This window comes from Solanum dulcamara, chromosome 9 (assembly GCF_947179165.1).
Source record: "Solanum dulcamara chromosome 9, daSolDulc1.2, whole genome shotgun sequence".
NCBI classification, from domain to species: domain Eukaryota; kingdom Viridiplantae; phylum Streptophyta; class Magnoliopsida; order Solanales; family Solanaceae; genus Solanum; species Solanum dulcamara.
Genome location: NC_077245.1, coordinates 19499338 through 19515539, shown reverse-complemented (window position 1 = coordinate 19515539; position 16202 = coordinate 19499338). Strand labels below are relative to the sequence as shown.

Genomic DNA, 16202 nt, shown 5'->3' with positions numbered 1-16202 from the left:
ATTATCCCACCTTTCTCTGAGATGCCTAACCTTATAAACCTGGCCTCCAAGGCCTAAATTTTTCTAGCTACGGGCCGCTTAAGAGTCCCCTAAATGGGCTAAACTGCCCATGCTCACCAGTTTCTGGCTCAATACGTCTGCCACCACATTATCCTTACCTGGATGGTACTGGATAGTGATGTCATAGTATTTAAGCAACTTCATCCACCTTCGTTGTCTCAAATTCAACTCTTTATAGGTGAACACATGTTGCAAGCAATGATGATCAGTAAACACCTCACACTTGATGCCATACAGATAATGTCTCCAGATTTTCAGTGCAAACACTACTGCTGCCAATCTAAGTCATGAGTCGAATATTTCCTCTCACAACATTCTTATCCCTCAATAACATAACACCCAAACAAGAATATGAAGCATCACAATAAATAATGAAGTCTTTACTTTCAATCGGTAGGGTCAGGATTGGTGTTGTGGTCAGAAAAGTCTTAAGTTTTTGAAATCTCTCTTCACACTTATCAGTCCACTCGAACGACACCTCCTTTTTAGTCAGCCTGGACAAGTGAGTAGAAATAGAAGCAATGTTTTTCATGAACTGGTGATAATAACTGGCCAGTCCCACAAAACTTCTAACCTCGATCACGAAACTAGGCCTAAGCCAGTTCTTAACTGCCTCAATCTTTTATGGGTCTACCATTACCCCTTCTTTTGAAATAACATGGATAAAAAGGAAACTGAAGGCAACCAAAATTCACACTTAGACAATTTTACATACAACATTTTCCTTCCCAAAACACCTAACACAATTCTAAGATAATCTGTATGTTCTTATTCACTCTTTGAATACAATAATATATCATCTATATACACTATCATAAACAAATCCAAGAATGGTTTGAACACTCCTTTCATCAAACTCATGAAGGCTGCATGTGTATTGGACAACCTAAAGGATATTACTAAAAATTCATAGTATTCATATCCGGTCCTAAAAGCTGTTTTGCGAACATCCTCCAGCATAATTTTCAAATAATGATACCCAGATGAGATCAATCTTAGAGAAGACTGAAGCACCTTGCAACTGGTAAAAAGGTCATCAATATGAGGCAAAGGGTATACATTTCTGATGGTGACTTTATTCAGTTATCGGTAGTCAACGCACATTCTCATACTACCATTATTTTTCTTAGCAAACAACACCGGAGCACCCCAAGGAAAAGCACTAGGATGAATGAACTCATTGTTAAAAAGCTCCTGAATCTGAGTCTTAAGATCTCTCAACTCTGCCAGAGCCATACGATAGGAAAGAATGGAAATTGGATGAGTACCCGGCTTTAAGTCAATGCAGAAATCTATATCTCAATTAGGAAGCATACCAGGCAAGTCTAAAGGGAAAACTTCCAAAAATTCACAAACTCCTAAAATATAATCAATAGTAGGATTTCGAATATGGGTCAAGTAAGCCAAACAACCCTACCCCACCATTTTTCTAGCTTGAAGAAAGGATATGACCTTAGTTGGCTTAAACTTGTACATCCCTTCCCACTCTAACCTTTCCCACCTCGGGATTTCTAGAGCCATAGTTTTTGCACTACAACTAAGTACAGCAAAGTAGAGGACAACCAAGTCATGCCTCAGATCACATCAAAATCAGTCATGTCTAGGATCACTAAGTCAACCCAAGTCTAGTATCTCGTAAACACAATAGAACAAACATGATACACATGGGTGACTATAACTGACTATCCAACAGGGGTAGAAACATTAATAGGGGTATCCAATATATCACACAGTGCATCAAAACCCAAGGAATATTTTATAGATACATAGAAATAAGTGGAACTCAGATCAAAGAAAATAGTAGTCATTCGGTCACAAATAAGAATAGTACTTGTGATAATTGCATCAAACGCCTATGCCTCAGTCTTTCCCAAAAATTTCTAAAATTGAGCCCGATCATCCTGATGGGCTACCTCCCTACTCGGTTGGGCTGCTCCTAGAATTACACTACCATTACCTCGGCCCCCAAGGCCTTTCAAATTTCTTCCTTGCACACCCTATAGATGTACTCTACCATTGCTCCCACCAGCTGCTAAGACCACTGCTCTAACCTGCTAGGTTGTTGAAACTTCCCGCAGAGTAAGGGCACTCCCTCCATATATAGCCTGGCTCTCTATAATTAAAACAACCATGATCAAAGGACGGGCAGCTACCTGGGAATAATGCTCTTTGACACTCATAGGCTTAATGCAGTTGTGGAGTACCTAAAAAGTGCTGACTAAATTGGCCGGCCAACAATCACCGGCCTGCTTAACCCTCTGGAATAGGATCCCTGGAAGTTATTTGTACTCCTGTGCTTCTTAGACAAAGCTTTGGCTTGCCCATCTTTCCTCACACCTTCAACCCTCTTAACAAAGTCTGTAACTTCATTGAAACTCTTACCAGCCAAAATTATATGGAATAAAAGAACCTACAACTCGAGGTTCAACCCCTTAACGAACAACCAGATCCTCTTCTCCTCAATAGTGACCAGTTGAGTAGCATACCTAGATAATACATGGAACTTGGAATCATAAAAAGACATTGATAACCCTTCTTGCTCAAGGGTCATAAACTCATCCTTCTTTCTGTCCCTCAAACTACGGGTCACATACTTTTCTAGAAATAGAGCATGGAATTGAACCCAAATGAGTAGGGGAATACAGGTGAACGACACTCCACATAAGCCCTCCACCACTACTTGGCCTCACTCTATAGCTGAAACGTCACAAACTTTACTCCATGTTGGTGTACTATACCCAGCTTGTGCAACCTCTCATAACAATCCAAAATAAACTCATAAGCATCTTCATTTTTTATTCTCTAGAAGATGGGTTTGAGTTTGAGGAACTTGATGAGCACGTCATGTTCAGTACCAGACATCACAGGACCTATTAATGGCCTAAAAAGTGCATTTGTGCCTACTACCTCATTTACTGACAGAGCTACAGCAACAAACAGACAAGCAACATGAGCTGGTGTTGTAGGCTTGATAGGGATGGCTCCAGTTCTAGCCAACCCACTCAGGAAGGCCATAATCTACTTAGGTAATATTAGATCCAGAGAGGGAATACCAGCATCCCAAGTTTGGGTATCCTCCTCCGGGTCACCCTGCTGTTGCTCTTTTTCAACTTTGACCTCTCCCTCGAACTTATTTTGGGGAGTAGTAGGGGTCTCACCTACCAGCACCTCCTCAATAAGGACTTTTACTCTGGAAGGTGCTCCTTATCCTCTGCCCCTACCTCACCTCTCTCTCCTGCCTCTTTCTCTGCCATGCCCTCGAATGACTGGCTCTTCTTCTGACTCTACTGGAGCTATGAGACTGACACCATTATAGCAAGTATTGACCATCTGCATACAAGAGAGTAAAAAAGGTTAGATACCAATTTGGATCACCAGATACCAATTGGAATCAAGTTATAACATGAAGGAAAGAAGGCAGTGATACTTTTTCTAAAATCCTGTAGCCTCTCGAAGAAAAGTACAAACGTCTCTGTACCATTTCGCAAGACTCTACTAGACTAATTTTGGTATGACGAGATTAATGAACCTAGAATCTGATACCAATTTTGTCAAGATCTCAACCCGTCGTGACTGGTACCCATACTAACTCTCCAGTGGGAGAACCATTTTTACAGGACAATTTATCAAACTCAAGGGATAAGACTGTTAAAGACTTGCGGAAGCAAGAATAAAACTAGAATAATAATGAGTTCCTATAAACTCAGCAAAACATTTTAAATATTAAACAAAATGCGGAACATCCTAGTAAATGAAAGTCGTCCATACAGAAACTCTAACCAAATATCAATAAATAAAAACAACACTCCAGAAAGAAGTCATAATATTAAAAGATTGTCTGAATATTTGAGTCTCGAACGAAGGACTTAGACAATGAGAAAGTTCAAGGGTAAGCTATTGTATCATGCTGCCATGGACTTTCTCATTATCTAAGTCCTTCGTTCGAGACTCAGATGTTCAGACAATCTTTTAATATTATGATATTTTTTGGAGTGTTTTCCATTTCTTTTATTGACATTTGGTTGAAGTTTTGGTACAGACGACTTTCAATTCTTAAGATGTTCTGCATTTTGTTTAATATAAAAATTATTTTGCTGAGTTTATGGGAACTTAGTCTTATTCTAGTTTTTTTCCTGCTTCCACAAATCTTTAACAATATTATCTCTTAAGTTTGATAAATTGGGTTGTAAAAATGGTTCTCCCACTGAAGGATTAGTGTGGGTGCCAGTCAAGGTAGGTTGGGGTCATGACACTTGTGGCCGTGATCGCGAAGAGGAAAAGTGTGCACCAAAAATCATAAAATCTCAAAACTCAAAGACTTCAAACTGACCCTCGAAATTCATTTGAGGTTTAATAAAAATAAATCGGATATATGTAAGACCTTATAAGTTGAAAAGTTAGATAGGGAGGAAAACCCAAGAAACTGTTAACTGTCCCCAATCCTACGATTCATCTTATGATTTGTAGACCTTCCTACGAGTCATAGGGAAGGGTCATAAGGTTGAGCCCTAAGGTTAAAATGGTAAAGTCTCAGAAGTGACCTCTACGACTCACTAGGATGAGTTGTAGGCACTAAGACAAGTCATAACTTTGACTCTAGTAAAACTTTAGAGGCTCACTAATTTGCAGGTTTACAATACCTGTAGGACGAATGGTTTTGACGAGTCATAAGGAAGACTACGAGTCATAACAATGTATCATAAGAAAACTTCACAGACTCTTAAACATGCTGGTTTTTAAACCTGCAGGATGAGTCGATTCAATGACTCATAATCATGAAGTGAATCATAATCATAACTCATAGACCCAACTTCAAAGGCCTACAAAAATCTCAAAAACTCAGGACCTGCACAACGACTCAAGTCTACGAGTTGTAGACTTGAGAATGAGTCGCAGAAGTGGACTCGTAGATTCAAATCTGAGTTTTAATAAAGGGTAATTGTTTCTTTTTCCAAGCTCGGTTCAACGTATCTAGATACTATTATAGCCAAGTTCAAACCTAAAACTACCCATCCCTTCAAAATTCCCTCTATTCAAAATCAATCTTTAAAATTTCTTTAAGGAAAGATCATAAATTCTCTTACGCTCTCCTTCAAATTCCAAACTAGGGTTTCAAGTTCGTCAAAGTTCTTCTTCAATTTTGAGTTGATTTCACCAAGTTATATGGGTATTGATCCTTGGGTTCCTTTCACCCATGGAGTCCCAAGGTTTTCTCAAAATTTTCTTCAAATTTTCAATTGTCTATTAACCCTAGTTTTGATGAATTGCAATTAGGCTATTTCAATTTCATTTTTAGATGTTATCAATTATCATCATAATTATGTTTTTATATGAGTTGCATGATTTCAAGTTAAATTATGAATGCCCATGCATAAAGTTACTTTCAATTATGATTATGAAGTTCAAAGAGAATTTTTCATGAGTTGATTATGAATTCAATGATTTTCAAAAGAAATTTTTTATGAATGAAGTTAAGATTCATGAAAGTTATGATGATGATAAATTATGGTCCAAGAAAGTTATTGTGGTGCGATAAGTACAATTCTCACACAAGCATGTTTAGAGGGTGATAAGGACATTTCTCACCAAAGTTATGGATTCCTATTAATCACTAAAGTTAATGAGATACTCTATGATTATTTTCATGATGAAATTAATGATGATATTCTCAATGTTTTAAGGAATTTCATTGGGATATTGACTAAGCACTGAGAGGAATTCTAGTGGGGTTTGATCCGGTAACGTAGTTAGTTATCCAACAAAATCCTAGTAGCAACCTAAATTCTCAAACTACATTACCCTCATAGGTTGCCTTTATGACCTAGCTAGTGGATCCACATATAGATTTTGAGTTAAAAGTTGTTGTCACGAAGTCTACCTTGTCAAGTATCCTATCTCTTCTCACTGTGGGATTTATATCGGATTCCATGTTATAGCTTATATGGTCTTAAGATGATCGGTTAAAGGTATTATCCCACATTTAAGTTACACGCAAAGATGAAAAGTTTATTATGAAGTTCATGATACTTTGAGCATAGTTTACATGATATTTCGAATGCTTTAAGTTTAATTCATGTCCATTATATTGGTCATGCATCTTATATCATATTGTTCATATTATTTTATTTGTTCATGCATAACTCACATACTTAGTACCTTCAATGTACTAACATATATTTTGCGTACATTATCTCATAATGTCGGAGAGGACTACGACCATCCTATTTGTCGCTAGAGTTGCTTAGTACTCAAGAGTTGGTGAGTCCTCATCCATCGAGGATATGAAATTTCTTTCATATTGCAACTTTGATTTTCTCAAATGATCCAGGAGAGCTAGAAGCTTGTCCTAAGCTCCCACCAAGTCTAGAATAGAGGCATGTTTAGACTTTTATGTTGATGTAAGTCCATTTTTGGACATTGGGATTGAATTTACTTTCCTTCACTTCTATGTTGAGTTGATTCTTCCTTTATCTTATTATGTTTACTTTACCTTATGTATGCAATATATGGTAAGATGGCTTTGTTGGGATCCTTTAGATTTTCGATCATCGTGTCATATCTAGGCCTTAGCTCGGGTCCTAAGAAACTTGATATCAGAGTACAAGATTTAGGAGTGTCCTAGGGAGTCTAACAAGATGCATTAAGTAGAGTTGTATTCATCAGTGTAAAGTGCGCTACATCTATGAATACAAGGCTATGAAGCATTGTAGGAAAATCTCACTTCTTTCCTGATCTATGTCATGCGGTTGAGTGGTACTCTAATTCATTTCCTCTAACACTTGTTCTTTACGATTTTCAAAAAAATCCCTCTATGAAGATACCTCACTCAAAGAAATGTGGTTGATGAGGATCAACAAGCTTTGAATGAGTTCCAAGCATCCTTCCAAGTGCTTATTCAAGCCGAGGTGGCATAAGTCAATTGTGAGGTGGTTACTCTCATGTATCTAAGTGTAGGTACAGCGGTAATAAGTATTTGTGACTTCACGAGGATGAATTCTCTAGAGTTTTAGGGTTCTAAGGTGCAAGAGGATCCACAAGAGTTTGTAGATAGCATTCACAAGATTGTGAAGATCATAGGGATTAGCCCATTTGAGAGGATGGAGTTGGCTACTGACCAATTGAATGGTGTTTCTCAAATTTGGTTTGAACAATGGAAAGGAGAAAGGCAGATTCCATGACTTCGGATGAACTCAAGAGAGTGTTTCTTGATTGTTTTTTCCCATTGGAATTGAGGAAGGCTAAGATACAAGAGTTCATCAATATTAGGCAAGGTGGTATGAGTATGATCGAATATGCCCTCAAGTTCACTCAATTATTAAAATATGCTCCATTCATGGTTACTGACCCAAGAGCTCATATGAGCAAGTTTGTGTTGGGTGTTTCAGATATTTTTTCCAGGAAGTGTAAGACGGTCATGTTAATTTGGGAAATGTACATCTTTAGACTCACGACCTATGTAGAGAAAATATAGGGTAAGAAGCTAAGGGAGAAAACTAGCGTCCAAAAGGCCAAGGACTGATGGTGGTGATTCCTCTCATATTAAGTCCAAAAGTGGAGGGTGTCCTCATTTTTGGTAAATCTACTCCGATTAAGGATCTTTAAATGCTACTACTCCAAGGTTTGACAAAGATAGGGTGCCCAACTCTAAGCCTCAAGGATGTGCTCCTATTGGCCAAATTACATCCGCATGCAAGAAATGTGGAAAGAATCACAAAGGAGAGTGTATAACGGGTTTAAATATATGTTATCGATGTGGCAAGCCAAGTCATCATGCTAAGGAGTATAAGGTCAAAGATGGTCATCCTCAAGGCCAATTTTCTCATGAAGGCCAAGTGCAACAAGGTGCCCAAGCTCAACCAAAGGGTGGTCAACGCAACAATCGATTTTATATTCTTCATGGTAGGCAAGAGATGGAGGAGACTCCCGATGTTGTTACCAGTATGTTACGGGTCTTTTTTTTTTTATGGGAACAGACCCTACACGAGGCTCCCACCTCTCGTGCACAGTCAGGGGTTGAGCATCACCCCCAAACCTTAACATAAATAAATAAAGTAAAAATATAAGGAGGGGACATAAACCTTATCTCCGATCCTATGGTGGTTCATAAGTCGGCTAACCTATTAAGGTCGGCTAACTCATCCCCGATACAAAAAGGAGACTAACTATAACTAGAAAGCAGTAAACCTATGAGAGGACTCCTCCCGGTACAAATCGACTAAGAAAGCATAAATGAGGGAGACTCTCCCCTTCCATGAGAAAACAAGAAAGTAACCTACACTAGTCCTATTCAACTATGCTACATACCATACATAGCTAAATTGAAGAAGAACAAGTATATGAACCTTTTATCTCGCATAGGGTGGGAAAATTCTTTTCATCTTTGCCCTTTTTAGTCTTGTCATACCAAGTAAGTCCCAATGGAAGGTTGCATCCACTTCAGGATTGAGCATATATCAGCTAAGGAGGATGAAGGTAGAGGAAGTATATTGAGTTGTAGCAACTAGCATCCTTGGATTTGTTGAGGAAGGCCTTGAAAAAGCTTATTGCCTGCTGCAAATTGAAGATGCAGTAGCTTTGAGTGTGGCTATTGTTATGGAGTAGAACTGTTGTTGCCTTGTACCTAGGCCACTGATGCTGTGGTTGTTCAGCCCAGCTAGTAGAGGATCTTCTTTTGTGCCTATATTCACAAATAAACCAACAAGGGGCTCCAAAGATTTTGTCTGAAGTATGGCTGCTGCAGGTAATGAGGGGTGTTGGATGGTGTTGATGAGGTCCTAGCCTGCCATGCTTTAGTTTCCTTTCGATTGCATCTATGGGCAAGCTATTTTGGTTGTATACTATACTCAAGAGTAGAGTCCTCTTTGTGGTGAGAGTTGTCTCCTTGGGACACCTGCACAGACACACAATACCAGAACAATATACAAAACAAACCTGCCATCTACTGTACCAACTACTATTGGCTTGTAATTGTACAGTGTGTACTGCATATTGGTGAAGCAGAAGTTGGTTGATGTTGGTTGCTGATGGGTTGGGGATCAATGCATTCTTGAGGTTGGAGTTGCATCTGGGGTGTAGCATTGCTGTTGCAGGAGTTGCTGCAGGTGTTGAGCTATTAGAGAAGACATAGATGGAGTAGTGATAAGGAGAGGAGGTCCAGTTATGCCCAGCTACTGTCTCCCTTCTCTTGGGAATCTTTGAACCTGCAACTACACAGCAAACAACACCAGAAAAATTCACTAACAAGCAGGTTGATGTGATGAAGAGGTCCAAGTAAGCCAAGCAATTATCTCCCTTAGTAGGAGGATCTGTGAACCTGCGCATACAAACAAAGCCAGCAAACCACATAACCAAACAAATTTGCAAGCTACTGTAACTAGTACTATTAACTTGTAATTGTTCCTTGTGTGCTACAGGATGGTGGAGATGTTGATGTATGCAGCTCCTTGTTGCTTCCAAAGAAGAATTGATCAGCTCCTTTGAGTAAATATGTGCCTGCACATAACAATTAAAATAGCAAAGAGCTGCAGGGGTTTTGTGGTGCATGCTTGTTATGATCAGGTTCAATTTTGTTGTGATCAGGTTCAACTTCTTGGAGTACCTGCACAGATAAACAAAACCAACAAACCATACAACCAAAGAATTCTGCAATCTGCTGTAGCCATTACTATTAACTTGTATTTGTTCCTTGTGTGTTGCTAGTTGGTGGAGTTGTTGTTGGAGTGTGTTGATGTTAGAGATGTTAGAGAATGTGGATGGCAAGCTGGAGGTGATGCTCCATCGAAGCCCCAGGTTATTGCAGCCCTTATAGCAGATCCAAAGAGGGTCTGCATAAAAGGATGAGGAAGAGCAAAACCAAAAGCTGGAGTGGATGTTATGGGATTGCTTCTGTGGAGTCCTGGTGAGCATCTCCAACTTGTTCTGATGGGATAGCTCCCCAGTTGTTGATGTACCTAAACAAAAACATTCAAACAAAAACAAGCAACCAAACAAACACAAAACCAGGAGGGAATTGCAATTCTGCAAAGTCCTTGTGTAGGCCTCTTAGTGAAGGTATTTGTTTTGGTGGTTGTATCTGTGATGTCCTCTATGTAGGTGTTGATGTAGGTATTGATAAGGCATGTTGATGAATCCATCTTGTCATCTGCAGCTACAAAACAAACAAGAACCAGCAGGAAAGGGATTGCACAAGGTAGCATAGGGGGGAATGGATAGGCTGCTGTAGGTTTGTGTGCAGCTCCAAGTTGCTTTCATGGGGCTTGTTGGAGCAGGCTTCACATAAAAAAAAGTCCCTTCCTTGTGATCTGGTTCAGATTCTTTGTGTGTGGCTCTCCAGTAGTTGTTGCACCTAAACAAAAACAATCAATAGAATACAGGCAACCAAACAAGTACCAAAACCATGAGGAGCCTCCAGTTCTGCACAATCCTTTTGTATCAGTCTTGGTGAGTCTTGTATCAGTGGTGTCCTCTATGTATTTGTTGTTAAAGTATGTTGGTGTATATCTCCAACTACCTGTAACTACACAGCAAATAAACAAAGACAAGGAAGAAGAAGGACCTGTATAGGCTAACAGAAAAGCATGGATTTTGGAGCCTGTTAGGATTTTCAAGGTCGCTCGCCTAACGTCTCCACTTATCCGTTTGAGTTGAAACTTCATGAGGTATGCACCTATAGCCTTTTCTTTATACTTGTAATATTTGAAGGCTTTTTGCCCAAGTTGGAGCTTCCAAATAGCAAAATTTTCTCTCTTTAGGCTTAAGACAGCTGATTGTTTCAAGGTCGCTCGCCTAACATCTCCAATCATCCGTTTGAGCTGAAACTTCTTAGGCCTTGTCAAAAAAATATGTGATGCAATCCTGCAAAGCTTGGATGCCTTGGTGCATGTCCTCATGCTGCAGCACACCCTGCACATCTTAGCCTGCTGAAGCTTAGATGTTGCAGGGGTGGTGGAAGTTGTATTTGAAGTTTTCTCTATGTATTTTTGTTAAAGAAAGTTGTTATATCACTCCAGTAACCTGAAATAATACAACAAACAAATCCAAGTAAAAAAGAACTTGCACAAACTAGCAATAAAGAAGGGACCTCAGTAAGAGCTTTGGAGACTGTTATCTTTTTCCAAGTCGCTCGACTAACGTCTCCAATTATCTGTTTGAGCTGAAACTTCATGAGGTTTGCATATATATCCTTTTCTTTATCCATGCAAAGTTTGAAGGCTTGCTTCCCATGTTGAAGGGTCCAAATTACTAAAGGCCCTCTCTTTAGTCTTAAGAAAGCTGAATTTTTCAATGTCGCTCGCCTAACGTTTCCAAATATCCGTTTGGACTGAAAATTCTTGGGCCTTGTCAATATAGTATTTTCTGTAACCCTGCAAAGATTGGAGGCCTTTGGACAGGTCCATATGCTGCAACTCACCCTGCACATGCTGCCCTGTAGCCAGCTTCTTGGTGCCTTCATATTGGAATTGTTCAATTGTATATTATTGCAAGTTATCTTTAGGAGGAGAGCATTCCACATGATCATCTCCTTAGAGTACCTGCACCTACATACAAGTACAAGGACAAAAAGGAGAAAGAGAAAGAAGAAAGGTTCTATTCTAATCCTAACCTGTAAAAGAAATTTGGTTATTCTAAGAAAGCATAAAACAAGGGAGGTGTTCCCTTTTACCATGGTCCTAACTATAGAACCTTCAAATTGATTAAAGCTATGCATAGCAATATGTAATTTGAAGAGTAAGTTGGACCAATGAGGCTGAAAGGTCATGGTGGCTTCTTGATTCTCTTAAGCCTTCTTCTTCTGAAGTTGGCCATTTCCAGTTTGTCAAGCTCAAAGTAGGCTCTTGCCTCTTTGGGTAGCTCTTGCTTAGTAAGATATATTTGTGGAGTAGTACACTTGTGGCTATGCTTGGACAAGGCATCAGCTGTAAAGTTGGCTTCTCTGTAAGTGTGACTGTACTTGAATACCTGGAAATGATGGCTGATGTCCTGCAACTGCTGGAGTTGTGCTTTGACAGTCCATGGTTGTTGAGCTAGGTGTTTTATCCATCTGATTACTAGCTCAGAGTCCACTTCAAGGATCACTTTAGTATATCCTAATTGGAGACACCAAGTCAAACCAAAGATGGCTGCCAATATTTCAGATTGGTTGTTTGTGCCTTCTCCAAAAGGGGTTGAGAAAGCAAAGAGAAGATCTCCTTGATTGTTCCTTAGCAATCCTCCCCCTCCTATTTTTCCTGGGTTGTGAAGTGCACTACCATCAGTGTTCAGCTTCACCATGTGAGCTGAAGGTTTCCTCTAGTAGACAGTACTAACATTAACTTCATTAGTACATTTTTCCACAAGAGGGACCAGTTCCTTCCAGCTATTTGGCCAGCTGATATAGGAGTAGGTAGTGCTTAGAAGGTTGAAGTTATCCTTGAAGACTGAGTAGATCACTCTTGTAATATTGGACTGCTTCCCTCCATATTTGATGGCACATCTATTTTTCCATAGGTTCCAACATATGAAGATTGGAGTTGCTTGTAGGATAAGTTTATAGACCTCTTTACTGTAATTACTGGACCATCACCTCATCATCAGGTTTCTAAGGGGTGTGTATTCTTTACTAATACCCAGAGAATCAGAAAATACACTCCAAACCTTCCTGGCAAAGTTTCTAGAAACAAATATATGGTCAATGGTATCCAAACCAGCTCTATGGCAACAGTAACATTGGGTTGGGGCTTCTCCAAAGCTGATAAGCTTTTCATTAGTAGGTAGTTTCCCTCTAAGTGCTCTCTAGAGTAGGAAGGAACACTTAAAAGGAATGTGTTTGTGCCATGTTTGAGAGTTAATTTTTGTCTTACTCCTTTTGTCCCTGATAAGTTCCCAGGCAGAAGAACAACTAAATTCCCCACTACTATTAGGCTTCCAAGAGGCCTGATCAAGTTTGTGGGGCTGATAGTTCATGTTACTTGCCAGGATGCTAGGTACAAACTGAGGAGGTGCTTTCTGAGAGACCAGTTCTGCATTCCATTGACCATTAATCATGAAAGAAGACACCTTAGTATTGTTCTGTCTACTACTGGCAGACCTGAAATTAGCTAAGGGGCCAACTCCCAACCAATTATCCCACCAAAAGAGGCAAGAACCAGACTGTATCTGCCATTGGATATGAGGCTCAACATTGTGCTTGTTCTTCATGAGGTGCTTTCATATCAGAGACTGTCCTGTATGCCATTTTTTGGTTATAGGATTTGACCTCTGACAGTACTTAGCTTTGAGGAACTCACTCCATAAGGAATTCTTAGTTCTGAATATCCACCATTATTTGTATTGGAAAGACTTGGCAACATCTGATATTAGTCTCACTCCAATACCACCCTCATCATAGGGATAACTCAGATTCTTCCAAGAAGACCAATGATATTTCCTCCTTTCATTCTTCCACCCCCAGAAGAAATTGGCTGTGATGCTTTGAATTTGCTTGATAGTGGTTACAGAAGGGGAACTAGCAGATAACAAGTGAATAGGAAGTGCTTGGATGACATGCTTAATCAAAGTAACTCTTCCTCTATAACTAATTAACTTTTCCTGCCATCCAGCTATCCTAGCCACAACTTTAGCTATAAGCTCAGAATAATAGATGATCCTCTATCTACCAATGTAGAGAGGACACCCCAGATATGTGATAGGGTTGTTCTTTTGCTTGAAGCCTATAACTTTCTTGATTCTTCTAACAGTAGAGTTGAAGGCATTTGAGGGTACCATGAAGTTACTCTTGTCTCTGTTGATCAATTGGCCTGAAGCATGCTCATAGGTATGTAGTGTCTCCATGATAAGCTTCAAGGTATGAGATATTCCAAATGAGAATATGATGATGTCATCTGCAAAACTGAGATGATTAATTTGAGGGCCCTTTTTAGCCATCAGGAAACCATGATATTGGGGGTGTTGATGAAGATTGTTCATGAGCCTGGAGAGGACTTCAGCACCTATGATAAACAAAGCTGGTGATAATGGATCCCCTTGCTTAAGGCCTCTTGTGGAATGAAAGAATCCATGCCTTGAACCATTAATAATGATGGAATACCAATTATCAGCCATAATTCTCCATACCATATCAATGAAACCTTCTTCAAATCCCATTTTCCTCAAAACTAGACAAGTATAAGACCAAGATACCCTATCATAGGCTTTAGCCATGTCAAGTTTGATAACTACATTGCCTCCTACATTTGGCTTCTTGATCTGGTGTATAATCTCTTGGGCTAGCATAATATTTTCAGAAATGTTCCTGCCTTTGACAAATCCAGATTGGTTAAGGGAAATGAGGTTGGGTAGGATAGGTGCTAGTCTAAGGGAAATGAGTTTGGAGATGATTTTGTTTGTGAAGTTGCTAAGGCTAATTGGTCTATACTCAGAGAGCTTGTTAGGATGGTGTACTTTTGGGAGCAGCACCAAACAAGAGTGAGTAAAGTATTTAGGCATAGCTTGTCCACAGAAGAAAGATAGAATCACTTTAAGGAGGTCCTCTTTTATGATGTTCCAACATGCTTGGAAGAACTTGCTATTCATTCCATCAGGTCCAGCAGCTGAATTGGGATTCATTAAAAACACTACAGTTCTCAACTCCTCCATTGTAGGGATAGCTTTCAGGTTTCTGTTATGCTCATCAGTGACCATCCTGGGAATACATTGGAGGGTATGCTCCTGAATTTGTGTTTCCTCACTAGTGAAAATGGCTTAGAAGTGATCACATGTAGCTTTGGCTATGTTTTCTTCACCTTGTACCCAATTATCATCCTTATTCTGGATCTTATGGATGTATAATTTCCTCCTCCTTCCTCTTATCAAGGCATGAAAATACTTGGAATTCACATCACCCTCTTTGAACCAATGCAACTGAGTTTTTTGCTTTAGCATGGATTCCTCCAGTTTCAGGTATTTTATATACTCTGCATTGATGGCATGGAGCTTTGTTCTGTTCTCTTCAGAATTACTAAAGATCAGCTCTTCCTCTGCATGTCTAGTCTTGTCTTCATATTCTTTAACTTTGGCATATATATCACCAAATTGCAATCTAGACCAAGTACTAAGAGTGGCTGCCAACCTCTTCATTTTCTGATGGAAACACCACATTGGATTACCCTCCATGGTCCTGTTCCAACAATTACTAACAGTATCCAAGAAAGATGGCTGTTCTGTCCAGCAGTTAAGGAATTTGAAATATTTGGTGTGTTGGTGGTTTTGATCAGTCATCTCCAGCAGTAAGGGGCAGTGATCTGAACCCACAGAGGGTAGATGAGTAATGGTAGTCTGAAGCATCATCTCTAGCCACTTATCATTGACCATTCCTCTGTCAAGTCTCTTCTAGATTCTGAAAATTATACCCCTTTGATTAGACCAAGTGTATCTCTGACCACAAAACCCAAGATCTTGTAGTCCACAGGCTTCTATGATGCTGATGAACTCAAGGCTCTTTTTCATATTGTAAGTGACACCTCCCAGCTTTTCTTGAGGGTCTGTGATAACATTGAAATCACCTAATGTGCACCATGGAAGGGAGGTGGCTGACTGTTGTAGCATGCTATCCCACAGAGGTCTTCTGAGATGATCTTTGCATTTTGCATATACAAAGGTAACTATGAACTGATTTGGATTCATTACATGATTAAATTCATAAGTAATCAACTGCTCCTCATTTTCTAATATCCTGCAGTCTATATCCTTGGTCCAAAAAAGCCAAATCTTACCATTTGGATTACTAATAGCATGGTCCATGTTGAGTTGATTTCTGAAGTACTGAATCTGAATGCTATCAGAAAAAGGCTCTAGGATGGCAATAATGGGAATTTGATGGATACTCTTAAGAGATTTAAGTCTTTCCATGGCTCCTTGGGTATTAATACCCCTCACATTCCAGCATAGTGTACTAATCATTGAGAGTTTTTAGAAGTGAACAGCCTAGTGTGAGGTCTGCTTGTGTGAGCAGAAATAGTTGGACTGATGGGTTTATTACTGTGACTGGTTCTATGAATTCCTCTAGGGGACAAACCTTGGGAGTTAGCTATTTGTTGAATCTCATCATCATACTCATTTGTGTAGGATGTACCTAAGGGTCTGTTTAAGTGTTCACTGGCAGCATCCTCCTCATCTAGATCCTTCAA

General features: G+C 39.5%; 1 protein-coding gene across 1 annotated transcript; it reads right to left on the bottom strand.

Moving 5' to 3' along the window:
- Positions 1-14778: 14778 nt before the first annotated feature.
- LOC129903596 (uncharacterized) lies at positions 14779-15924 on the bottom strand. The gene is made up of 2 exons (XM_055979144.1): positions 15426-15924; positions 14779-15317 (listed from the first exon to the last, which is right to left on the bottom strand). Exons 1-2 carry the CDS (start codon positions 15922-15924, stop codon positions 14779-14781), a joined length of 1038 nt encoding a protein of 345 aa, XP_055835119.1.
- Positions 15925-16202: the final 278 nt, after the last annotated feature.

Bases quoted from the DNA above. Each gene is read 5' to 3' on its own strand.
- LOC129903596 (XM_055979144.1), bottom strand. From the start codon at position 15,924: ATGGAAAGACTTAAATCTCTTAAGAGTATCCATCAAATTCCCATTATT. The intron at 15,318-15,425 runs GTATAATTTTCA...CTGTGGGTTCAG, and splicing joins CACTTGGTCTAATCAAAGGG to ATCACTGCCCCTTACTGCTG.